Raw genomic sequence first — 26,827 nt, 5'->3', positions numbered from 1 at the left:
TAAAAGAAATAAATATAGAATATTTATTACTTACTCATTTCTAGGCAGGATAAGGGTCTGAGAGTATAATACAGTTCAAATAAAGAAGGTACTTGGCTTAACAATAGCTACTTGCATAAAATTATTATAAATATTAAAAACAAATAGGCAAACATCTTGAAAGTTTTATAGGCTTTGCATTTTAAAATTACAGCTGATTAGAAACTATACTTCTATACCGATATTAAAATAGTTGCATTTTCAGCTTAAATTACAACAGTTAATAATTTCTGCGGTTGTATATAAACATAATATTCTTTCTACATTTTAGTTTAAAATTGTACTATATTAAAAAGCTTATAGGCCGGGTGCAGTGGCTCATGCCTATAATCCAAGCACTTTGGAGGCCAAGGTGGGTGGATCACCTGAGGTCAAGAGTTCAAGACCAGCCTGACCAACATGGTAAAACCTTGTCTTTTTAAAAAAATAAAAATAAAAATAAAAAAGCTTATAAAGTACATTGCCAACAAAAATGGGAACTCACACATATATTTCTGACATTGGGAGACTCTTATAATTATAATGTTATAGAATGCCAAACACAGGCAATATATGTAAGTTTTAGGATACTTATAATGAAATAATAAAAGAGGAAAAAACCAGGACAACTCTGTCCCTTCAAAGTAGAGGCAATGTAGGTTACTTTGGAGGCCAAAGTGGGTGGAGATCAAGGCCATCCTGGCCAACATGGTGAAACCCTATCTCTACCAAAAATACAAAAATTATCTGGGTATGGTGGCAGGCGCCTGTAATCCCAGCTACTCCAGAGGCTGAGGCAGGAGAATTGCTTGAACCTGGGAGGCGGAGGTTGCAGTGAGCTGAGATGGCACCACTGCACTCCAGCCTGGCAACAGAGTAACATTCCATCTCAAAAAAAAAAATTCGAATTAATGATTTAGTAAATTTGCTTACTGGAATAAAAAAGAATTGCACCATAATTAATAATATGCCAAATGCTACAAGGTTCTGAATGTGTTGATCTTGTTGCTCTGCTATATTTTGCAACAGTTGACTTCAATCAACATCCCCCTATATTTTTGACTCAATTACATGTAGATATAACTTTAGGGATATATTTTTATTAAAAGATAAACTCTGTCAGAATATTTTTTTTTGAGACAGAGTCTCACTATGTCATCCAGGCTGGAGTGCAGTGGTGCCACCTTGGCTCACTGCAACCTTCGCCTCCCAGATTCAAGCAATTCTTCTGCCTCAGCTTCCCAAGTAGCTAGGATTACAGACATGCACCACCACGCTCAGCTAATTTTTGTATTTTTAGTAGAGACAGTGTTTCATCATGTTGGGAAGACTGGTCTTGAACTCTTGACCTCAGCTGATCTGCTTGCCTCAACCTCTCTAAAGTGTTTAACACTGTAATGGCTTCAGTGTTAAATTCTACCAAACATTTAAAAAAGATTTAATACTAACACAATTCAAACTATTCCAAAAAATAGAGGAGGAGGGAATAGTTCCAAACTCATTCTATGAGGCCAGTATTACCATGATACTAAAACCAAACACTTACGAATAAAAGAAATCTACAAGGCAATAACATTGATGGGTAATGACGCAGAAATCCTCAACAAAGTGCTAGCAAACAAAATTAAACAATATCTTAGAAATATCATCCATCATGACCAAGTGGGATATATCCCTGGGATGCAAGGATGATTAAACATGCACAAATCAATCAACATGATACATACCAACAGAATGAAGGATAAAAACCATATGATGCATCTAAAATGCAGGTGTGAGCCACCATGCCCGGTCTGTTATAATATCCTTAATACAAAAGTATGAGCATTGGTCATTGTAAGATCTGTTCTGTTGTAATGCTAGACTTACTACATTAAATTTCACAAGTATGTAAATGTGTCATGGCTAGGAAAAGGATTCTAATGATCAAATCTTCCTCCCTTAAGTAGGGTGGCTGGAACAAATTCAGCATGAGACTAAGATTATAACCTTGTTGGAATTATTCCCTTTCAGTGTGCCCTGCATCACACATTTAAACTATACAGTAGACACATGTAGCAGAGAGTCTGTGGCAGATTGGAAAGTCCCAAAATCTCTCAATGGGGTTGGGAGCTAGAAATTTTGAGGGATCTGATTTCCTGAATGTGCTGCTATTGTAGGGTTCCTCAGATCTCAGTGATGTCAGGAGGGAGCCCAACAGGTTACCTGCTGGTTCAGATATGCTTTGTGTTTTGATGTACTCACCTAATAAACGATATGTCAACCTGATCCTACCAGAAAAGTCCACAGGCTGCCTGAAAAATTATCTTACTTGCTATTTTCTTCACTTGATAGAGTTTTAGGTATTAAAGGATAAAAAGTATTTGAAAAATCCCACAATAACCTGTATGTTTTAGAGTTTTTGTGATTTTAGGTGCATCAAACTTTTTATATATTATTGAGCATTGAAAAGAGAAAACAACTTTCAATATCTAAATAAACAAAAGAGGGAAAAATAAGCTAAAACTAGTAATGTACATTTAATATTGTACATAACACTGCTTTGAGTTTGTGAGGTAAGATCAGCTATGAGGCAGTGTTTTTGCAAAATACCTGTAACTCCTGAACAGCCTTCAGCTAGCCACTCATCACCTGGTTTCTTCCATGTCTAAATTATGATCTTTGCCAACAACAGATCTGTCTGGAGGAAGTGTTGTAGACACCCCTAAATGACCTCTCTGCCCTGGCTGGCTTTACCTGTTTTAACTGCTACAAGTGGGGAATGTTTTGCTAAGTGTATTGGCCATCAATGTTGAAGTTACTAATGAAAAACTAGATATTTGTATGAAACTCCATAATTAAACTTCTATTTAACAGAAGACAGATTAGTAAAGAATGTAGATGCCTGTTACTTACTAAGTGAAACATCCATATATATATATATGAAAAAAAAATTCCAAAGTGTTATAATAATCTTCCTTAGTCCATTTGGTCTTAAAAACTTGTGTAGTTGTATCAGTAAAATTCACTGCCTTTTCCCACAAGGAATGTATTGCTAGGGACCATTGCCTAAACATTATGATGATTAATGGATACTGCTCTCATGGATGCATCTGTCCGAATGTGCAGTCTGCATTCTTAATGTTTACCACAAACCCAACGAAGCTGACGATCTGTTTGAAGGTCAGTCAGTTCTTCAATAGTTCTCCAGCTACACTGGCAGGCATATGCTCGTGTTCCTTTCTTCTTTATTAACTTTGCTTTTAATTTGTGGAATTCTGGTATGTTGTTCCTATTAGTAAAACAGGAAAGTTTTAGCATAGTGGCTTTGTTCAGTGTTTAATGACTCACAAAAAAAAAGTCATTGCTTTCTTTATTTTTTTTGAGAAAGAGTCTCACTCACTTCAGGTTGGAGTGCAGTGGCATGATCATGGTTCACTGCAGCCTTGACTTCCCAGGCTTCCACCTCAGCCTTCCAAGTAGCTGGGACCACAGGCATAAGACTAAGATTATAACTTAGCTGGAATTATTCCCAACTGTGCTTGGCTTAAATTCTTTTTTTATAGAGATGAGGTCTCAGTATGTTGTTCAGACTGATCTGAAACTCCTGGACTCAAGTGATCCACCCAACTCAGCCTCATAGAGTGCTGAGATTAAAGGTGTGAATCACAGTGCCCGGCCTATTTTCTTAACTTCCTAGTACACGAACGCTGAACAACCTAGATCCCCCTCACTCTAACGTTAGAAGACACGCTTCAGTGTTCTCTTTCTGATGGTATTTCTTTGATAATCTGTACTTTTTATGGCAATTCTCTAGGACAGTTTATTGACGGTCGTAGAATACAATAACCTAAAGGGCTGGAGAATTACTGATTTGTCCTATCAGAGATGAAATAATATGAAAATTGGGTGGAAAGGATGGTGGTTCATCTCCTACCTCAGATATTCACCTATGCCATATTTTAAAACTCTTCAATATGGCAAGTAAAGAGAACATTAGAGGCATAAGGATCATAGACTTCCGATGAATTAACTATGAAAAATTTTCATCAGTTTGAATAATCTGCTTATTTACTCATATTATCAGTAACAAAAATGTCTATCCTGAAATACATATTAATAATGTTGAAGTAATTAAATCAACAAGTAAAGCTATTGTAAAAATGATAACCATTGGATTTGATACTATTATAAAAACTACCAAAGTTTAATTAATAAATTATTTTCATGACATTCCATGTAATGAGTTAATATAAACATTCCTTGGCAAAGAAAAATGAAAAAAATTAAAAATAAAATGATAAAAAAATACAAAGTGAAAGGATGAAATACAGTATGAATGCTAGAAAAAGAGATACAGCATCTAAACTTTACTTGTGGGTATTACTGCAACAGAAGGCAGGCTACAAAGTGCCCTCTGGTGGTCAATGGCCACACATTCAGTATTACATTGTACAAAATTCAGGCACAATTTAGAAGGTTAGAACCTAACAAAACCTGAGAGATTTTCCAAGCCAACATCTGATTTCAGGAAACAGTCTGACCAGTTAAATGACTTAGCTGAGGGAAGAAATGAATAATATATATTTTAACAAAAAGAAAAAACCCCACCAAAACTAAGCTTTTGAGGAAAAACGTCTTTTATTTGATCTGCAAAATATTTTGAAAACTTAATATTTGATACTTGACTGAATCCTTAGAGATTTTAGATTAGGAATCATGAATAGGCAGGGATCTAATTACGACATTTCAAATGCTTATTTAAAATGCACATATCTTAAAAGCTTAGGGAAAAATCATTCCATTCCTTAAAGAAAACACATGATTTAATAGAAAAATAAAAGCATTTTCTTCAGCTGTTGTAGCAAGGTGGTCAATAATTACAGCTTACACTCCTTTTAGAATGTTCTAAAACTCAGCTGGGTGTGGTGGGTCATGCCTGTAAACCCTGCACTTTGGGGGGCTGAGGTGGGTGGACTACTTGAGCTCAGGAGTTTGAGACCAGCCTGGGCAACATGGTGAAACCCTACCTCTACAAAATTAGCTGGATGTGGTAGCGTGCACCTGAATTCCTGGCTACTCAGGAGGCTAAGGCTGGAGGATTCTTTGAACCTGGGAAGTGGAGGTTGCAGTGAGCTGAAATTGCACCACTGCACTCCAGCCTAGGCAACACGACTTGTGAGACTCTGGCTCAAAAAAATAGAAAAAAAAGTTCTATAACTTCTCAAAGCTAGGATACATTTATTTCTCTCATCTGTAAAATAAAACAATAAAACAAACAACTGCACAGCATTTCACTGTGTAACAAGTGTGCAGATCAACACTGCTAAAAATAAATGGCTCCCTGTGTTCTGCTGGACATTGAATGGTACTCTACAAACCTTTTAACTTGTCTTTGGTCACTGCCTACGTCTGGTTTCCTCAGTGATGATTCCACATCCTCTTCAAATCTCACTCTACTCCCTTATTTTCAGCAGATCACATCTTCATTCTCAAAACCAGGCCACCAGGTATGAAACCCTTCAATTTCCTGCAAGCTCTCCCTGAACACATCAGTACCTTGCTGGCTTCCTCACAGTCATAGAGGTCTTCCTTTTCCTGTCCAAGGCTCACCTCCCATCAGTGCTCTTGGCCCTATTGTCTGTACAACCTTGCTACTCACATGCTTGTCTCCTCCCATGTCTCCTTCCCCTGGGTTCCTCTCATCTTACGAGCCCAGTATCTAAGAGTGTCATAGACTAGATGCTGAATAATGACTACCGGATAAAGAAACACCAATATACTATATAAAATAACTATCATATCAATGATTTATATCCTGATGGTGGAGACTGTCTTATTTCTTTAGTTGTTCCATTCTCTTACATCCCAAACATATTCCTAAGTGTCTTGAGAACTGAGACGGTATTTTCTACTGATTTAAATAATGACTACTTGTTTATTTTTAATGGTATAATAAGTCCTCTGGTTGTCACTGTTTTATCTAAAAGTACATATATTTTTAAACTAGGCTGCCACAGATCTCAGGTAAACCAACTGGTGTTCTTGATGACTCTGAGACACTGCAAGTAGTACCGACTAAGTTATCCATAGTTTATGCCTGTGTTCACCACTGTCTTGATGTTACATGCATTTATTATTCTATGATGGTTTTATAAAAATTCATGCTTCATCTTGGTGACATATGGGAATTATTAGCCACTTATTAGATTAACTAGTAGACAGTAAATAGCAGAGGGTTTAGAAAAGTCAGAGAAGGAAAAGTGAAACCTGTAGTTAAAAGGTAAGTTTTTCACTAATGGCCTAAAAAAGTGGACTAAGCCTAAAAGTATGGGTTCCTGACCTCGGATTTTGGGAATACATTAGGCTTTATTTGGGTTGGAAACTGTGAAACTTTTCGAGTTATAATTTTTCCATGTATTTTTATATTTGAATTGTGTGTATGTGTATGAAGAGGATTCAACACTTTTAGAGTGGTTCTTGATGTGAAAAAGTTTAAAAACAATTAAATTAGGGTATACTCATAGATTTACCCAAGAATGGCTGCCAAAGGAGGTGTAGGGGAAAGTCTCTTACCCTTTTCTTTATGCTACTAAAAAGTGCTGCAATAATACACTGTATTAATTTTTAGCTTTAAATTTTTATTTGAAAATGTCAATGAAAAGTTCAAATACATTTTATAACTTGTAACACCTTAAAGATATTAGGTATGCCGTAAGTGTACAAGAATGTACAAATTATATAAATATGAGTAAGACATTATCTCAGCCACAAGAAAGGTAGTAATACACCAACCTAAGTGCTTCAGTTTTATATTACAGTATATAATATGTCCAAAGCACCATGAATACATAGGAAAAGAAGAGTTTTCTTTCAGTTGAGAGAGTGGTGGAAGAATCATGGAAGACCCGTGATGTATTGTATTCTGAAGGACAGGTAGGGTTTAGATAGATAAAATGATGGGAAGGCATCCTAGGAGGTAAAGAGGTTGTACAAAGTCAGAGGGAATGGGAGCCTGAGTACTCTGATGTAGCTAAAATCTTGTAAAGGTGAAATATGCATTGTGGGAAGACCAAGTTGGATGATGGATGGATGGGAGCTGGATTGTGGAGGGTCATGAATGCCATGCTATGGAATTTGGACATTATTCTGTACGTGGAAGAGTGTTGGGCAGGACAGTACACTCTGAGCTATTCTTTAATTATGAACTAGGGAAGGATGGTCTGAAAGAAGAGACTGTAGGCAGAAAAACCAGTGAAAAGGCTACTTCTGTATTCTTGTCCAGAAGTAACATGTCCTTATCTAGGCTGACAGCAGACAGATGGAGAGAAGGAGATGGATAACAGAAACACAGTCATGCATTGCTTATGCTTTGTTAGGCAATTCCCTCATTGTGTGGACATCATAGAGTGAACTTATACAAACCTACATGGTATAGCCTTCTACACACCAAGGCTATATGGTATAGGCTACTGTTCCAAGGCTACAAACCTCTACAGCATGCTACTGTTTATACCCGCATCACCACTAACATGAGCAATGCACTGCAGTACGATATTACAGTGGCTATGGTGTCACTAAGGTGATAGGAATTTTTCAGCTCCATTATAATCTTATGGATCCACTGTGTATAAGCAGTCCATTGTTGACTGAAACATTGTAATGTAGCACATGACTGAATTGAAGAGGTGAAGCCCATATGATCTGGCCAAATCCACTAAGAGAATATATCAAAATAAGAAATATGAAGTACTTGGTACATTTTTCAGAGTGAAGTTCTTTAGCAACATACCTGAAAAACAGATAATCACATGATTTGTCCCACATATAGTCATCATAGCTTACCACCAAGAAATCACAGGCTATACAACGCAGATGGTCACATGCTCTGTTCAGAGAAAAAAGAATGGTATATTAAAGATCATTGGTATCTTTAAATGTGAAAACATGGTGATTTATTTATAGGACACACCATATTAGATTAGTGAATAAACAATAAAAAAGTAGAGATTAATTTGATTATAAATGTTTATACTAAAGCATTCTTTGTAGTCTAAACCTTAAGGTTAAATTTTTGCACAAACCTACCTATTTTACTACCATCTTGTACAATGAACATACACATATATAGATATGGGAGAAAATAGATTTGTAGATCTTTTAATTCCATGGTGTTTTCAAATTATGTCTGAGGGAGACCTTATAACTTGTAACACTTTAAAGATATTAGATATGCTGTAAGTGTATTTAAGCTAACTTCTTTAAATGCTTCCCTTCCTACTGAAATTTTCAGGAATATCTCTACCAAAGAATATGTCACATTACATTGAAATGAATCTGCTTTTCCCATAAGCTGCTGAAGTGCTGGGAAAAGATTGTATTTGTTTTTACTTCCTCACAACTTGGCATAATGCATTCATTCACTCACTTAAAAAATATTTATTGAGAGTCTAGTATGTGTTAGTGAGATTCTGTCTTCATGGGGCTTCAACTGCAGTAAGAGAAGAAATAAACAATACTCATGATAACTAAATTATAAAGTATGTTAGAGGTTACAAGTGCTTTGAATGAAATAAGTAGAGTAGGGTAAAGAAAACTGGGAGTATGAGGAGGGGATGGGTTCCAATTTCAAATAAGGTGGTCTGCACAGGCCTCACGTAGAAGGTATATCTGAATAGTTTCTTTAAATGGAGTGGTAGCTGGTAAAGGAAGTGGGTTGAAGAGACTATGTTTAAGAGAGGAGGAAAAAGAGCATGCTGTGTGTTGATGTTCAAGATGCAGTGAAGAGCAAAACTCCCATAATGTTGGAGGGAGTAGGCAGAACTGCTAGAATGATACTTAGCATACAATAGGTATTTAATGAGTATCTGAGGAATTAAAATTACAGGCAACCCTCAAAACGCAATTATATATATACTACATAGCAACTATACGAGTAAAAGATTACAGAGCAAGGTAAGAAAGAATTATGAACTGCTGCTGCAAACAATTTGAACGGTATAATAATTCTGATGTACTTTAAGGAAACCCTCCATTGTGTGGAGTGTTCAAAAACGAGAATCAACACAGATGCATTTGATCATCAAAAATTAAAAGGACATGTTTTTCAGATGCCAAAAAAAAAAAAAAAAAAAGGCGAAGAGACCAGAGACCAGTAACAGAGTGGAAGAAAACATTTCATTTTCAACACATGGTTAAATACTTACACTACACACAAAATGCTTACTGACAAAATTAAAAAAAAATAAAAACGGCTGGGTGCGGTGGCTCAAGCCTGTAATCCCAGCACTTTGGGAGGCCGAGACTGGTGGATCACGAGGTCGAGAGATCGAGACCATCCTGGTCAACATGGTGAAACCCCGTCTCTACTAAAAATACAAAAAATTAGCTGGGCACGGTGGTGCGTGCTTGTAATCCCAGCTACTTGGGAGGCTGAGGCAGGAGAATTGCCTGAACCCAGGAGGCGGAGGTTGCCGTGAGCCGAGATCGCGCCATTGCACTCCAGCCTGGGTAACAAGAGCGAAACTCCGTCTCCAAAAAAAAAATAAATAAATAAAAATAAAAACAATAATCACTCTGTAGCACAGGCAGCAAAGAATAGTAATTAAGGACATGGACTCTGGACACAGACTGCCTAGGTTCAAATGTTGATTCTACTGTTTACTATCTGTGTAACTGTTAAAAATAACTTCTACATGACTCAGTTTCCATATCTGTAAAATGGGGATAATAAAAGTACACACACTTCATAGAATTACAACCATGAGATATATTTTTTCATCAATTAATTTGGGAAAAATTAGCACTCTCGTATGTTTTTAGTGGGTATGTGAGCTGCTGTAACCTTTTGGGAAAATTCTTGGTATTATTATTATAATTTTTTTTTTGAGACAGTCTCGCCCTGTTGCCAGGCTGGAGTACAATGTCACAATCTTGGTTCACTGCAACCTCTGCCTCCCAGATTCAAGCGATTCTCCTGCCTCAGCTTCCTGAGTAGCTGGGACTACAGGCATGTGCCATCACACCCAGCTGTATTTTTATTTTGTATTTTTAGTAGAGACAGGGTTTCACCATGTTGGGCAGAGTGGTCTCCATCTCTTGACCTTGTGATCTGCCTGCCTTGGCCTCCCAGGTATTACTTTTAAATTAAAATTTATACCTAGCCATTATACTAGCAATCCCATCTTGGGATATGTACAAATAAAAGCACCAGTATAGAAACATGTATCTCAAGAATTTTTACTTTAGTATTGTCAAAGTGACAAAAAACAGTATACTACCTGATTATCTATCAAAATGGGAAAAAACTGAGTAACATGCAGTGTATTTATAATATGGAATATCAGGGAGTTGATAAAGAGCATTAGTTAGATTTATTTACTAACCTGGAGGGACATCTGAAGAAAGGTGTACACTAACATATACAGCATGATCCTATTTTTGTAAAAACAACCGCCCACAAAAATTCCTATATAGGTGGCTGTAAGTTTACAAGGAGCAAAATGTAGAAAGTTATATACTACCTAGTAACACTGGTTGCATCAGGAGTAATTGAGTAAAGGGAAGGAAGGGTGATTATTATCTTTTTCTTTATACGTGCTTCAATTTTGTTTTTATTCTTTCAATAACTATATAATACATCTGTAATGAAAAAATGAAATGAAAATATTATATATTTTTCATTTATTTCCTTTCAAAGTTCAGATATGCTAATTTCAAAATTGCAAATACTTTTGACCTGAAAGTTTGAGAATGTTTTATATGTCTAAAAATATTATTAACCATAATAATAATGAAACATTCAAAACCTATACAAGTTTCATAGGCAAGTCCATATTTTATTTCAAACTGTTAGCAATTTATGAAGTTGCATTTCTACATTTAGAAATTCTACAACTACATTTGTATACATTTGAACTCAGATTTCGAATGTACAAGTCAGGAAATGCAAAATGATAGTTTCCAAAGCTACTATGACCTGCTTTCTTATGCATACGTAGTTTATTACATGATTGCACAGAGTGTTAACTTTAATGCCTTAATACATATGTGCAATTTGGCTGAATTATTGCTGTTGTGGGTACTATAATTTAGAATTTCCTGACATTTTGTATGTGTAAAATCTCAACCATAATGTTAAATATAGCTTTTTAATTTAATTTAAAATTTAGTAGTTTATTCAGATCTATTCACACTACCACATTTTCCTACAAACACTGTCCTCTGAGAAACATAAAACTAACTTGCAGCTAAGAAATCATTCCACTGCTACAATTTCCTCTATTAGATCATAATTAGTACCAGTCTATGGAATAATCCAGTCTTGCAGTAGTTTAAAAAAGAATCAGGAGAGTAAAATTCGATTGGCTTGAAAATGCCTTCGTTTTATCTGTACTACTCATTACTGCCACCATGCTTCTACTACTATTCTCTCCCCTTTCCACCAACCAGTAAAAGGCAAATCATTTCCTAAAATCTAAAGTCATTCAGCACTACCTCAAACCAGAGCTGTATCTAGAAATCAAACAAACAACACAAATAGGCAGGATAGATTGGATTTCCTTTATGCCCTGGCCATGTAAATCAGTACTTCTTTTCATGGCTGAAATCTATTTCTCTTTCATAGCTATGTACATAAAAGCATATGTAATATAAAATCATGACTCCAGTGAAAGACAAACTGTCAGGTCTTTCCCTCTAAAACGTAGAGGAAATCACATGTAAGATGTCACTAATAGCTTGTTCTTTTGTCCAGCTAGTAAGTAGAATTCACTGTTTTACAGATGTTTATGATAAGAATGCCCCAAAACCAACCCAATATAATCTTCTGCCCAGACACTGTGGTTCTCTGTTAAATCCTATCAGATCTGCACAATGGGACCAGAGAATCTTGATGTTTAAACAGGGTGAAAAGAACAGCAGTTTTAACAGCAACATCAGCTAAGATTCTTCCCACTTCCATACATTACATGGCTTTCTGCTAAGCAGTATCATAGAAAGCATAATGGATTAGAAATCAATTCACCAATTTGAATCCTTGCTTTGTAATATTTGATACGACACATTATCTGGGAGTTATTCTTTTTTTTTCTCCTTTTTTCCCTCTTTTTTTCTAGAGTTATTCTTAACAACTTTCTCTCTTACCTCCCTTAGTTACTTAATCACTGGATTCTGTCAATTCTATATTCTAAATATTTCAAATTTGACTTTTTCCCTATAGCCATTGCTACCACTCAGGTCACAGCTCCCATCGTCTTTCTTGGACCACTCTAATGCCTGTTGACCAGTCTTCCTGTGTCCTTTCTTGTTTTGCCCCTCCAACTACCAAGCCATTCTCTGCAGGGCAGCCAACATGACTTAAGAAACACAAATCTGACCCATTGCACACAGGACATACCTTTTCCAAAATCCTCCAAAGGATTAGTGGATCTGAAGCCAAATGTCCCTCTACTCTCTCTCCAGCCCCATCAGCAGCCATTCTTTTCCTAGTCTTTATGCTCCAGCGCAGCCAGATGCTCTCTGTTCCTTCCTCCAGAGGAACACCACCAGTTCCTCCCCTTCGCAGGGATCTTTTAAACATGTGTGCTCTCTGGCTCCAATGGTCACCTCTCTTTGTCTAATTCTTACTCATTTTTCATATTGTGGTTTGGTTATCTGCTCAGAGAAGTATTCCCTGACCCTTCATATTAGTTAAGAGTGTCCATCATCTATGCTTATAGTATCCCGTACTTTCCCTTTACACCACATATCCAATGGAAATTAAATAGTTATTTGTGGAATCATGTATTCAAAGCCTATCTCCTCACCTAGACTGAAAGCTCATTGAGGACAGAAAGTATCCATTTATTTGTTCACCATAATTTGTTCACTTAATCCCTAGGACCTACCAGGTGGTTAATATGTGTTTGACGAATTTAGCACAAGTACCTCAATCTCTTCATTTGTAAAATGGAGGTAAAAATTCTTGATCGGAATCTTGGGTTTTTTTCCTTGTGGAGCAGGTAAATGAATATGCATATATAAAAAGTGCTCTGGACGGTATAAAGTACTTCACACATAAAACATTGCAAATACAGATGAACACGTGTGTATCCTTCTATGGGTGCACATTCTGTGTCATGAAAGGAGCAACTAATAAAAGATCTGTGAATATAAACATTTACCTGTGTATATATATGCAACTGGTGTCTCACCGCTGTGCAGGAGGTAGAAATGAGGTATAATTGATTTTGGCATCCCACTGGACTAATGGTATGTGATAGGAGCCTCGAGCTATGAAAACAGCTGTTCTTTTGTTTACTGAAATTCCATCTAGCAAGGATTTTGTCTGTGCTAGAACTAAGTCAAAGTACGTACAAAATATTTCATATATAAGAAAATCTTAATGAAATATTTAGTTTTTAGGAGTAAATAAGAATGTATTTTTTAAAGATCATTTTTAAAAACAAAAGGCACCTACAAGTATATGTATTTCCTGAGATGAAATGGAAAACTAGTAGAATATGAGATTCTTATCCCTGAGCTACAACATAATGAGAAAGCAGAAATAATGGATGAAAAAGATACCATAATTAGAACCCAGTGTGCCTGCAGTACCTAGCTGTCTTTTGCACCACAGGCACAGTTTTCAAGTATTATTTCATTTAATCCTCAGAGTATCTCCACATGTTTAGTTTTTAAGAGTGAGGAAACAGGTTTTAGAAGATAGCATCCCTTCCAGAGTTTATTAGTGGCAAAGTGAGGCTTTGAACTCAGGCATTCGGTCATCAGACCCCTTCTGTTTCATGCCATAGGACTAATCATCTGCTTCTTTGTTCCTCACTGGCCAATGTTTTGCTTTTTAATTATAAACTAGAATAGGGTTTAGGATATGGGCATTCAATGGATTTAAAAAAAGGAAAAAATTCAAATAGAAAAATCAATCTGCTGCATGTGAATTAAACAGATAAGGCAGCAGGAGACATGCATTAGAAGGGAGTAATGTTCCAGACAGGGAATAAATGTAAATATACCCAGACACAGAAAAACTTAAGTGGAAAGTAGAGAATGATAAGCATCCCAGTGGAAGTGGATATCTGACCCAGCCTATAATTGGAGCTGAAGGAACTAAAGAGGGAAGAGGAACAGTAAGGGTAACAATTTGGTAAAGTAAATAGTGAGTTTAGAGTTAATGTGAGACAAAGGGCAACTCTCATTTTCCTTCTGATCAGGGGAGAAACACTCAAAATAATATTTTAGGGATAGTATCTTGAATGCTCTATGTGGGTGATACTAGAAAAGACGGAAGTGGATGGTAACTGGGAAACTGCTGCTGTGGTTCATGGGTGACTTGACAGATGCCTGGAATAGAGGAGGCATGGCTCTGAAAATGACAGAGACAAGTCCCAAGCGAGTTGAGAAAGGTAATTTAGGACTGATAGCAACAACACTTAATTCAACTCTACAGGCAGTTTGTGGCTCTAATTCTTTGTAGAGAAGAGTCCTCGACACATGATGATTCAATTACTATCAATTCTTCTTTACAGCTCTTACAGAAGGTAGCAGTCCAGTGAATTTATATTAGCCTGTTGGCTGCCTGGTATTCCCATATAAGGCTTCTCCAGACTTCTAATTTCACTTTGGTCCTATAGCCCTACCTTCCCGGCTTGGATGTAGGCTGGCACCACTACAACCCTCAAATGTCTTTTTAACTCCCACTTCTATTATTCAAAACAGTTAATGTGCCACAGTGATGTTTTGGTAAACAATGGACCACATATACCACAGCGGTCCTATAGGATTATAATGGAACTGAAAAATTCCTATTCCTAGTGACATCATAGCTGTCCTATACAGCACAGTGCTTACTCGTGTTTGTGGTGATGCTGATGTAAACAAACCTACTGAGCTGCCAGTTGTATAAAAATAGCACATACAATTATGTATAGTACTTAACACTTGATAATGATAAAAAACTATGTTACTAGTTCAGTTTTTACTAAACTATGGTTTGTATCATTATTTGAGAATGTACTCCTTCTACTTATTAAAAAAATTTAACTGCAAAACAGCCTCAGGCAGGTCCTTCAGGAGGTATTTCAGAAGAAGGCACTGTTGTCATGAGATGACACCCCGCAACGAACACCTTCCAGTGGGGCAAGATGTGAAGGTGCAGGACCATGATATGGATGACCCAGACCCTGTATAGGCCTAGGCTAATGTGTGTGTTGTCTTCATTTTTAACAAAAGAGTTTAAAAAGTAAAAAGCAAAAAATAGAAAAAAGCTTATAGAATAAGGATGCAAAGAGAGAAAATATTTTAGTATAGCTGTATAATCTGTTTTAAATTGTTACTATAAAATAATCAAAAGTTAAAAAATAAAAAAGTTTATAAATGAAAAAAGTTTCAGTAAGCTAAGGTTAATATTATTAAAGGGTTTCCAAAGTAAACTTAGTGTAGCCTACGTTACAGTGTTTATAAAGTCTATACTAGTGTACAGTAATGTCCTAGGTCTTCCCAGTCACTCACTAGTTACTCACCCAGAGCAACTTTCAGGCCTGCAACCTCCATTCATGCTAAGTACTCTATACAGCTGTACCATTTAAAAAATCTGAAGGCCAGCACGGTGGTTCACACCTGTAATCCCAGCACTTTGGGAGACCCAGGTGGGCGAATCACGAGGTCGGCAGTTAGAGACCAGCCTGGTCAACATGGTGAAATTCTGTTTCTACTAAAAATACAAAAATTAGTCAGGCGTGGTGGCACACGCCTGTAATCCCAGCTACTCAGAAGCTTGAGGCAGGAGAATCACTTGAACCTGGGAGGTGGAGTTTGCAGTGAGGCAAGATCACTCCACTGCACTCCAGCTTGGGTGACAGAGTGAGACTCCATCTCAAAAAAAAACACCACACAAAAAAACTTTTATACTGTATTTTTGCTGTACCTTTTTAATATTGAGATACACAAATATTTACCACTGTGTTACCATTGCCTATAGTATTCAGTGCAGTGATATGCTGTACAGGTTTATAGCCTAGTAGTGTGTAGTAGGCTAGTGTATCATCTAGCCTAGGTGTCTAGGAGGCTGTATCATCTAGGTTTGTGTAAGTATGCTCTATGATATTTGTGCATGAGGAGGTCACCTAATGACGTATTTCTCAGAATGTATCCTTGTTGGTGACACTTGACTATGTAAAGTTATCCCTCCAGAAATGTGATCAACATGCAATAATATAACTTAGGCCTTTTTTTCTGAAAAAATTAACAAAAAATAAGTGTTTTAGAAATAACTAGATAAAAATATTCAATAAAGTAAGCTAGGTAAGTAGGCCTCTGCCAAAAATAGAACCAAAAGAAGCAGGAGAGTAGGGTTTGCTTAAAACCAAACTGTTTGCTTATATGATGAATATGCGAATAGAATGTGCTAAGATTATGAGGCTAACACGGGTTTGGGGTAGGTGGCATCATGACTATAAGACTGCCCAGAAAGAGGTACTGAGTGAGAAAGTGGGTGTAGGAAGAGCAAGGAAGAGACAAAGAAAATAGGGTTTCTGCTTTTGATATGCATAAACATGTAAAATCAAACGACTATGCTTGAGAATGCTTTGGGTAATGCAGACCTGTAGCTTTGCATGCTAACTGGCCAAGGCAGTGTGGGTAAGGCATCATGTATCTGCATGCCCACTTTACTTCAACTGCCTTACTGACTGGCGCCCACTGCCTGGAAGGAAGTTCACTCTCCTGTGTTCTGTGGAAACAACGCTGGGATTGGAGTGATCCAGGCATTTCAAGTGGGGCTTAGAAAAGATAGCACCAATACAATGAATAATATATACCCAACATCACAGCTTTCAATGGCTCTCATCCAAGAATAATGAACAAATAATTCTTAGATTGGCTAATAAAAATACCTCTCCTTATAAAACGTATTGATACCAAGATGATAAGAACTACATTTTAACAACTGAGCATCCATTTGGAAAAAACCCAGTGAAAAGTATAATACATTTCTGACATCCTACCTCCATGAAATACTTGTTCCAATCCCACATGGAATAGAGCTTCCACCAAGGTACACCGGACTGCAACTAGACGTGTTTAACAGATGCAAAAATACGAAGTTATGACAAAAAGTAGGAGACTTTGGCCCTGTTAACAATTTTTGGTTTTACTGACTTTATGTTCTTGTAATCAAATTGTATATTTTCCCTAGCAAACCAATCATTTCAAAGAAGACATATTTATTGTAGGATCACTGCTTTATTGGATATAACCTGTACATTCAGGAACACTCAAGGAGTTAAAATGAGTAAAGGAAAAATGTGTTTGCCAAATAAGGTAAGGGACGAAGCAAATAAGAATATAACAGAACATTAATTTTGAGAAACTGTTCACACGTTTTTTTAAGCGGCAGAAAATTATTTACAATAGTAATAATCCCCCATTTAATTTCCTTTACACGAAGTGGGTCACAGACCATAAGAACACTGAAGATATTGCTATTGGTCTTTCTCCTGAAGGCCAACCAATGCTTTGTTGTTCAATCTCACTGCTGTTTAAATGGTAACAAAATCTACTAGACTATGCTCATAGTGTTTGCTCAGTAGTATGTAGAATTCACCAAAGCAATCTCAACTTACCTTTTACCAAGGCCTTGAATGGAAGCTCTGACAGATGTGTTACCGGAAGATTTAGATTTTAATTTCTGTTAAAAAAGCAAAACAATGAAAGGCTACAAGTAACTTAGAAAACTGTAACATGAAAACTAATATTCTTTATAACAAGAATATTTTCTAACTGACTTAAATACAAATTTTGATGGCATCATTGTTAAGTTTCTGAAATAAAAACAATGATTAAAACCTTTTAAAGGCAAAAGGGAAGTAGAACTCCCTAAGGAATTTGCAAATTACTCTACTAACTTTTAGGCTAGGAAATTGATATATTGCCATTATTAGCATGCTAAGATTTAGAGTCACTTTATAACTCTTCAGTTAATATTACAGTTCAATGATTTAATATGAAGGACCTGCTATTTAAAACTTCATTCTAGAAAAATTCAATTGAGGAAGAAAAAAACCTCAGACTCATTTTTAAAGGCTGTGAATGTACGTCATATGAACTAAAATTAAACTAACCAAGCTCCTGTGTAACTTCAGGAATATTAATTTTGATCAAATGGAATGGTATCAACCAATAAATGTTCAAGGAAAATGTAGAGCTACCTAGTCACAACCATACAGTAGTTCCTATATGGTTACATAATATCATCATCATTAGCAAGCATTTATTAAGTGTTAACTGGTATATGGTACCAAACAACATAAACCAACCACACACTAGGACCACCGCCAAGGAGAGGAAGTGAGATGGAGAAAAGGCAATTTAAACCATGCAGAGACCTGCCTTCATTTTACATAGTGGGTGAGGAAATTTAATAGAGGCAAAAATATTGTTTTACTATTTCTCTCAACTCTTATTTGATGTTAAGCAGAACTGGAAAACATTTTGGTACATGCCTGAAAAACAGTAATTTGCACAAGTCTTTCTGTTTGGGGAGCATGTTTCATGAACCATCCAAACTCAGGTTTATGACTCTAAGCTGACACACTCTGACATTTGTTGTTGGTTCCTGGGCTTTCTTGTGTGGCTCTGGGAACAGTTCAGAAATGCGACAGAATGGGAAAGCAGGGGATGAGGTGGGGAGTATATTTTCAGGGCATAATATTAACCTCTAATGACAATGTCAGCATAGACCATCTGTTTATCAATGCTTCCTAATAACTATTTTTTTCCCCAATAAATATTTTACTTAGACCTGTTGTCTCCTTTGAAGGTTAAAAAACTGGACACAATACATAACTAAAAAAGGAAAAGATCGTGCTTAAAAATTTATTTCTTCATTATTGTAAGAGCTACTTTTATTTCAAATTAGTATATCTTAAACCCAAACCAGAGAAGTATTTATCTTCTTCTGAAACACCTTAACTGAAGAGATAGAGCCTCATATACAGATATGCACCCTATAGTACTTAATAATGAATATTAATAACTAATGAAGAGCAATAAAACGATGTCATTTTTTCCTACTATTGATACTACGAATTGGCATTACTATTCCATGCTTACGCACTTACTTGGCACTTATGAAGTATTCTGTTTACAGGGTACAGGTGACCCTTGGAAAACATGGGTTTCAACTGCACAAGTCCACTTATATGTGGAATTTTTCCAATCAAACAAGAATTGGAAATTCACTATTTGTGGCATGCAAAACCCCATATACAGAGGGCCAACTTTTCACATAGGCGGGTTATATAGGGCTGACTGTGAAACTTGAGTATGTATGGATTTTGGCATATGTGGGGGTCCTGGAACCAATCCCTTGAGTATACTGAGGAATGACTGTATTTAATATTGCTACTGTGTTGACATACTATTTAACTCAGCATCAGCTTATTAATTACTTCAGGTGAATTGAAAATGTTTAATTTTGAAAAATTCAGATCTTAAAATCTATACTAGTCATTTGATTTTTAGTCTGGCTGACAAAAATATAAATGGTCCCTCTCCATATTCTTATCACTCCCATTACCTAGCTATTTTCAGTCCACTGTTTTGCTTTTATCTTCCCTATCCTTTAAAAAACAAAACAAAACAAAACAAAACCCCCGGTACTATATTTATTTCTTAATTTTTTTGTGATCTTTGTAAATTAGACTTCTATTTTGTTCTTTCTTTTAAATCTAACAGACATGCTTGACACACACCATACTGATAAAAATTAAAATACATAAATTCTCATATACTGCCCAGTATGAAAAATGTAAGTGATAAAGGCACTTTGGAAAACAATTTGGCAATGGGTAGAAAAGTTGAAGATGAGCACACCTTATGACCTAGGAATTCCTGTTCTAGCTTTATACATCCCAGAGAAACTTCTGTACATGGGTAAAAAAAGCCATGCAAAGATATTTAATAAAGGAGTAATCAACGGTTTTCCCTGTGTACATGTTAAAATTTATATGCCTTTTCTCCAATTATTTGTAATAGCAAACAACTGGGCACAATCTAAGTGTCCATCAGCAGGGAAGTAGATAAGTAAACTGTGGCAGAGTTATACAATGGACTACTATACATAGTTAAAATTGTTTATGGTTATATACAAGTGTAATAAAAGTATAAATGTGTGGATGGAAAGGATAAATGGTTATCTGTGGGAAGGAAGGCAACAGAGTAGGATTTAGAGAGGTCTTAACGATATCTCTAATTTGTACTTCTTTAAAAAAAAGGTCCAGAGAAGCAAATATGGCAAATACTAAGATATGTTTAATATGGGTGGCTGTCATGGTATGTTCAGCATATAGGTTGCTGTTACATTATCCTGTGAACTTTTTATACAGCTAAAATAGACACACAAACATTTAAAAAATTTAAATATTAACAATTTATTGCTTCATGGGATAAGAGCAACGGCATTTCATCTGAGGTGCTAAGCACATTCCTATAATGAAAGCTGTTTTTGGCCTTTTAGAAAAGTGTTCTTAGAGGCCACAAATAAATACAAGTGACCAGCTGGATGTGTGAGTTGACTTCTATGCTAAAAACTTTTCTAATTTTTTATTCTTACTGATAAATGCACAGGAAAACACATACTGAGAGTGTCTAATATTTTACTGCTTCTACAGCTCTTTAAGTGTAACAATTTCTTTAACTAATTCTGTTTTTCAGAATTCAAAAGATAATGGGTAGCTATTTTCATCTTCTTTAAGTTATTCTAAACATGTCTTGAAATAATGAAAGAATTACTTACAGATGGTTTTTTGTCCAAGTTGGGTTCTTCAAATATTTCATTAATCAGACTATCAAGCTCATCTTCTCTTTTAAATGTTTCCGTTGATCTGAAAATATACACACAGAAAACCCACCAGAAGTTTATTGGCAGATAAAGCTAGTATCAGAAGAGTTTTGTTTTAAGTCCATTATTAGAGTTGATAATAGAAAGATAAAAGTGATTACAATTTTTTTCTCTGTGGATATAGTCCAAGTTTGTTGAGACAGATATACTTTATCAGGTACAAATTCACATATGTTCTATACTATTATATACTTAAAATGAGACATTTAAAACTATATACATTATATTCAAGAGAAGTTGGGTATGTACTTAACTAAATTATATCAAGCACATATTTAGAGAATACAATATATGCACAATAATAAGCAGAACCAGATATTACAAATAATGGTAATTTTAACCAGTCGTTCTGACTTTGTTTCTAAAGTTTCCATTGTAAGTCAACCGTATCTCTTTACTAGAGGAGCCGAAGGTCATGTAATCAAATGACCCCTCCCCCTGCCCAAAAAAAGGTGCTATTTGTTAGACAGAATATCTCAACTACTCAACTACCTCTACCTTCTGCAGGCAAAGCCATAATGGATTATTAATATAAACCACTACTGCACAGAACTTCTACTTAATAGCTGATGCTAAATAGCTAATAGCTAAAATAGTATTTACTGAGTACTTACTGTATCTCAGGGCATTGTCCTTAGTCTTTACACGAGTATATATTTAACCCCACTTTTTTAGATGAAGAAAAGGCACCAAGAGATTCAGAAATCTGTTCAAGGTCATATAAATAGTGGGAAGAATGGCTTGAAATTGAATCTAGGGCAGTCCATGCACTTAATACTATATAAGACTAACTTTCTTTAGCATTTATATGAAGTAGATGCTGTACATCAACTTCATAACTTCATTATTCATTTTAGAAGACAAAGTTTTTTAGTCAAACTCTCTAATTTCAGAAATGTATTTATTCTGACAATTCTTAACATGGCCCGTCTTTGTTACATCTTGGAGTAAAATAATTTAACCTGATTTAAGAAAAGCAAGAGACTGCTGTCTACTACCTAATGGTTGATTCTATCTCCAGGCTTAGCTTTTTCAGTTGTAACTTTCACCCTCAATGTCTTTCACTGTATGCTGGTTTCTTCCCTTGACTTAGGAGTATTCTCAAGGCTTTCCTCTTCAAAGAGACGTTTCAAAAAACGCCTCTCTTGAAGCTTCTACCTTTTCTTATTCACTACTGAAGAACAGTCTATATCCATGATTTCTACTTCCTTACAAGTAGATTAGATTTAAGCATCAGTTGGCTGCTAATCCTAGAACGGGGTTTCTGAACCTTGGAACTATTGACATTCTGGGTCAGATAATTCTCTGGGGTATGTACGTGGGGGCAAGAGACTTGTATATTGCAGGATGTTTTACAGCATCCCTGGCCTCTACCCACTAGATGCTATTAAACAATAGCACACCCTTCCTCAGGTGTGACAATAAAAAATGTCTCTAGACATTGCCAAATGCCTTTGGGTGACAAAATCACCACCAGTCTAGGGCTACTACTGACGTACTTTAAATTATTTAATCTCTCTGAACCTCAAATATTTTATCTATAAAAATGATATCTAGATGACTATTTAAAATTGCTTTCAGGTATCATATTCTATTTCTGGCCTCTAATCCCTTAACTATAGTGAAATTCTTCTCTCAAAGGTTTCCACTGCCCAAATCACTATAGTATAATGGCTGTTCTCAGTTCCAATCCTCTTTAACCTTTCAGAAACATCTGACACTGTTGGGTACCAATTCCTTATATTTCTTTTTTGATAGGAGGTTGCTAAGATGTCCTCTTAAAATTCTCTCCTTTGGCTTTCAGGACATACTCTCTGGATTCTCCTCCCTCAAGCAATTTCACAACTTCAAGAGTCAGATGCATTCAAACTCCACCAACCTAATCAGTACTGCTATAGATCCAAATTGCCAGCTTACATAAGATTCTGGTCTGTTCTTAGATCATGAAATTTCACAATGCCTACACTTGCCTATGCTTTGCTATAGTAGTAAGTCAACATTTCACTGAGAACTCATAATTTTAAAGCATTGTGTAAGACTTTTTTTGGTCTTTTGATGTGATAATAATCTTAATCAAATGTTAATCAAATAATCTTAATCAAATCTTAATCTTAAGCTTTTACTGGTTCCCTCTCTGTTTCTGACATTCTAATTTTTTAAAGATAGTTTCTGCTGAAAATAAAAGGTATATTCAAAATAAAAGAAACAAAAATAGTTGAACCTATAATTACGTGTGAGGTATGTATGAGAGGTATATACAGAAAACTTCAATCTAAATCTAGGTCTACCACTTCCTTGTGACTTAGCAATATGACTTTAGGCAAGTAACTAAGCATTGATTTAGTCAGTGAAATGGGGATAACTGTATTCATCTCATCGGGTTGTGAAGATTAAATGAAATGACATATATAAAGCACTTAGCATGCAGAAAGAATTCAGTAAATGTTGGCTATTATTATTATAGCTGTCATCTAGAAAGCTATATTATCTTTAAATATTCCCATCTGCATCATCCTGACCCACTTATTCCTATTGCAGTTCTTCTCAACCTATATCAGTCTTAAAAAAAAAACCAACCAATCACATATGTCTCTTTATCATTTTGAACACTTATCAAATTGCATGTTTTGACCTCTTACATTAGCAGTTGTTCCTGGTATCCAGATGTAGCATGGTCATTTACAGTATTATTTGCAAAGCTATCATTTTAAGAGGTAATATCAGTATTTTAACTTTTATTTGAAATACAGGTTACACTGCTATACAATTAGTAGGTAATCTCCTGTTAATAAATTCAAACATAAATTCCTTCCTAGCTTTTAAGTATCAATTTTGGCTCAAGGAAAAATTTTTAATATATTACATTATAAACCAGATTGGGACTATATTTGGCATAAGGTTTAGGCAATTTGTTGCTGTTTTTGTATATTTACAACTACATTGCCAGATGAAAAGTTTTCTCATAAATGACAACAGTACTGGCTCACTACAGCTTTTATGTTATTTAGTACTAAAAAATCTAATGTATCAAGGTGGGCTGCTGAGGAACATTATGGATGAATTTCAGTAGAGCAAGAGCAGGCATGACACAACCCATGGTTAGAGAAGACCCGCATAGATAGCCCCTTCCATTTTGAGCAGTTTGCTTCAATACATCCTGCCCCTCTGCATGCTGGTTCTCCTAAGATGAACGGCTCTGAAAAGCTCCTTGATAGATTCGCTCTAACCCCTAGAAGGACAGATGACGAGTACTAAATAAATTGCAAAGTAACACTACTGTGGGAGAGGGATGGTGGATGTGCTAATAGGTACATAAGGCATTCCAGTATACAAGATAATAAAAGTTAATGAGAGTGATATTTACAACATCCACCCCAATGAGTGTTAGCCTATTCATAGTAATTATAGTTGTCTCTAGGTTTTCTTTTAAAATGCTGCTCAGAACTCAACTAATTTTTAGAAATTTTGTTTATGTACTCCTTTAGAATTTTTTCAATGCTTTTATCTTCGGAGAGTGAATTTTTATAAATAAATGTCACTGGAGGTAAGCCTGTGAATTAGTAATGGAGTTGGCTAGTACTTTGGGAAATCACACATACACTCATCATAAAACGAACACCAAACCAAAGATGCAGCCAGAAAATTAATAAAGATGACGTTCTTAGATTGATCCAAAGTTGCTTCTGTGTAATTTCACAAGCGTTTTCTAGGCAAGAGGCAATTTCCAAAAGATTCTAGCAAGAGTTACTGCAGTCTCTCATGCCATCACTGTGAAGGACAATACTCTGATGTGAACATTTTCTTTTGTGAGGGGTTGTGGGGGAAATGAGGAAGTGAAGGAAGTCCTATGATTTAATAATTACATGGAGAAAAACGACTGGTAAATTTGAAAGGTAGTTTTTAGATCAAAAACCAAAATAAGAAATGTCCCTAAATTTCCCTATGTATGCATGGGACCCTTAACTAGAGGGCCATGGAGAGAAGAAAGGTAGTTGGTTTAATGTTCATAATAGTTAATCCTTTTGTCATGAATCTAATCTCATCTGAACTCCCTGAGTTAAAAAATAAAATAAACTGAGTCAGCTGGGATGGCTCACACCTACAATTCTAGCACTAAGGGAGGCAGAGGTTCGAGGACAGCTCGAGGTCAGGAGTTCTCGACCAGCTTGGTCAACACAGTGAGACTGTCTCTACAAAAAATACAAAAATTAGCCTGGTGTGTAATCCCAGCTACTAGGGAGGCTGAGGTGGGAGGACTGTGAAGGATTGTTTGAACCACGGAGTTGGAGGCTGCAGTGAGCTATGATGGCGCCAGTGCACTCCAGCCTGGGGGACAGAGCGAGTCTCCATCTCAAAAAAACAAAACACAAAACTCAGCTAAAGAGACTAGAAGGGAATTGTTTTCTCCTTTCTTAACTGGCCCCCCGGATCGGCCTGGGGAGTGGGGTCTGAGGTAACAGGATGAGGTTGTCTAACAGGGCACCTCACAGGGAGATGAGAACTGCTGGGCCACACAGAGGCAAAATCTAGGCGAGGTCAGCACAGCCCTTTCGGGGCAAAGAAGGGGGCGACATCATGGTCCCCGGCTAGAACCTCCTAGGCTCTGGCAGGCAGAAATAAACCGGTGACCGACACAGGCCGACGGCTCGGCGCGAGGGGCGTGGCCAGCTCTCCCGGGCTTGGCGGGGGCGGAGTCTGCACTGAGGGAAAAGATGCCAGAATCCACTTATGTGTTGAGGGGTGAGCTGCCACGGAGGGTGGGACACTAAGGGTCTGATCCCTGACACGAGGAGGGGCTGGAGGTCGCGGGCAGGTTTCTTTTGAGTTGGGCGGCGGAGGGGCGGCTTTAGGGCCTGGAGTAGGGCTTTACTAGAACAGTCCTCCCCTCCCGCCCCGTTAACCTGAGATTCTCTTTCGCCTCGGCTTGGTTCCGGTCGCTGCTGTGGGTGCCGCCGTGGCAACCTTTGGGTTGCTCGACCACGCCCCGTCTTAGAAGGTCGGGTGTGCAAAACTTGGACTCCACTTCATCTAAGAGGTCGTCCAGGTCCTCCGCCATCTTGAATCGCCTGACCTTTTCCCCCTCGAGTCGCCGAAGCTCCGGTGGTTTCCAGGGGTAACGCGAGGACCTGGCTCACGCCCGTCTCACTAGGTGTCCCCGCGCATGCGCACCGCGTCCCGTGGCAACCCCAGGCGCTCACCAGAGCTCGCGGCAAAGAATGCGGTGGGTTTGTGAGGGGCGGGCGCCCGTGGGGACGGAGGCTGTAGCTCTCCCTGCCCTGTGTCTGTGTGACTCGCGATGCTTTGCTTTTCTTCCTTCCAGTTTGTCCGGCGTGCTTCGTCCCGTCTCCCCCTCCCGGGCCCACATTGTAACCACAAGCACACTGTCGCGCCCCTTCATTCTCCCCTTTCCCGTTTGGGTCCCTGTCGTGTTCCATCCGTTTCTAAATTCCTTTAATCTGCGGAAGTTTGGAGGAGAACACTCTAAAAACACAAAGTAGGTGTTCACGACGGCAAAACGCTAACGTTTCCGTAGTCGGCAGGATTCGAACCTGCGCGGGGAGACCCCAATGGATTTCTAGTCCATCGCCTTAACCACTCGGCCACGACTACTGGCGATGTAAGTTTTCGCGGTGAGAATGCATCTAGAGTCTGCACAAGCGTCTGTTGCAGTAACAGGCACGTTTTGATCTGGAGGAAGGCATTGCTGAGCTGTTTTGTTAAGAGCATATTTGAATGTAACGGTGCCCATCATTTTACTGTTTGTAAAACTCTTAGGACATATTCCGTATAACTCTTTGCATCCCATCAGAAAAACGTAATTCTGGTTAAATCTGAGAGAGAGAGAGAGAGAGAGAGAGATCCCAAAGTATTGCATACCCACCAGCTTGCACAATGTTGGAGCCATTTCCAGCTGACCAGCCTCCCGGCTTCCTT

The 26,827-nt window shown here is 37.2% G+C and overlaps 1 protein-coding gene and 1 non-coding gene across 3 annotated transcripts; both read right to left on the bottom strand.

Moving 5' to 3' along the window:
* On the bottom strand, window positions 1-25,961 carry CFAP418 (cilia and flagella associated protein 418). 2 transcript variants are annotated; one of them, XM_002759121.7, is made up of 6 exons: window positions 25,795-25,961; window positions 20,789-20,876; window positions 17,616-17,680; window positions 16,998-17,063; window positions 7,790-7,885; window positions 1-3,289 (listed from the first exon to the last, which is right to left on the bottom strand). In XM_002759121.7, exons 1-6 carry the CDS (start codon window positions 25,947-25,949, stop codon window positions 3,136-3,138), a joined length of 624 nt encoding a protein of 207 aa, XP_002759167.1. In that variant the 5' UTR covers window positions 25,950-25,961; the 3' UTR covers window positions 1-3,135. The 2 variants fall into 2 exon arrangements, with proteins under 2 accessions (XP_002759167.1, XP_008981183.1); XM_008982935.6 differs by lacking the exon at window positions 1-3,289 and adding an exon at window positions 6,432-6,969.
* A 460-nt stretch (window positions 25,962-26,421) lies between these two features.
* TRNAS-AGA (transfer RNA serine (anticodon AGA)) lies at window positions 26,422-26,503 on the bottom strand. The gene has a single exon. It is a non-coding gene; the product is annotated as a tRNA-Ser (tRNA).
* Between the last annotated feature and the right edge of the window lie 324 nt (window positions 26,504-26,827).

This window comes from Callithrix jacchus, chromosome 16 (genome assembly GCF_049354715.1).
Source record: "Callithrix jacchus isolate 240 chromosome 16, calJac240_pri, whole genome shotgun sequence".
Taxonomy (NCBI): domain Eukaryota; kingdom Metazoa; phylum Chordata; class Mammalia; order Primates; family Cebidae; genus Callithrix; species Callithrix jacchus.
This window is presented reverse-complemented; position numbering and strand designations above follow the sequence as displayed.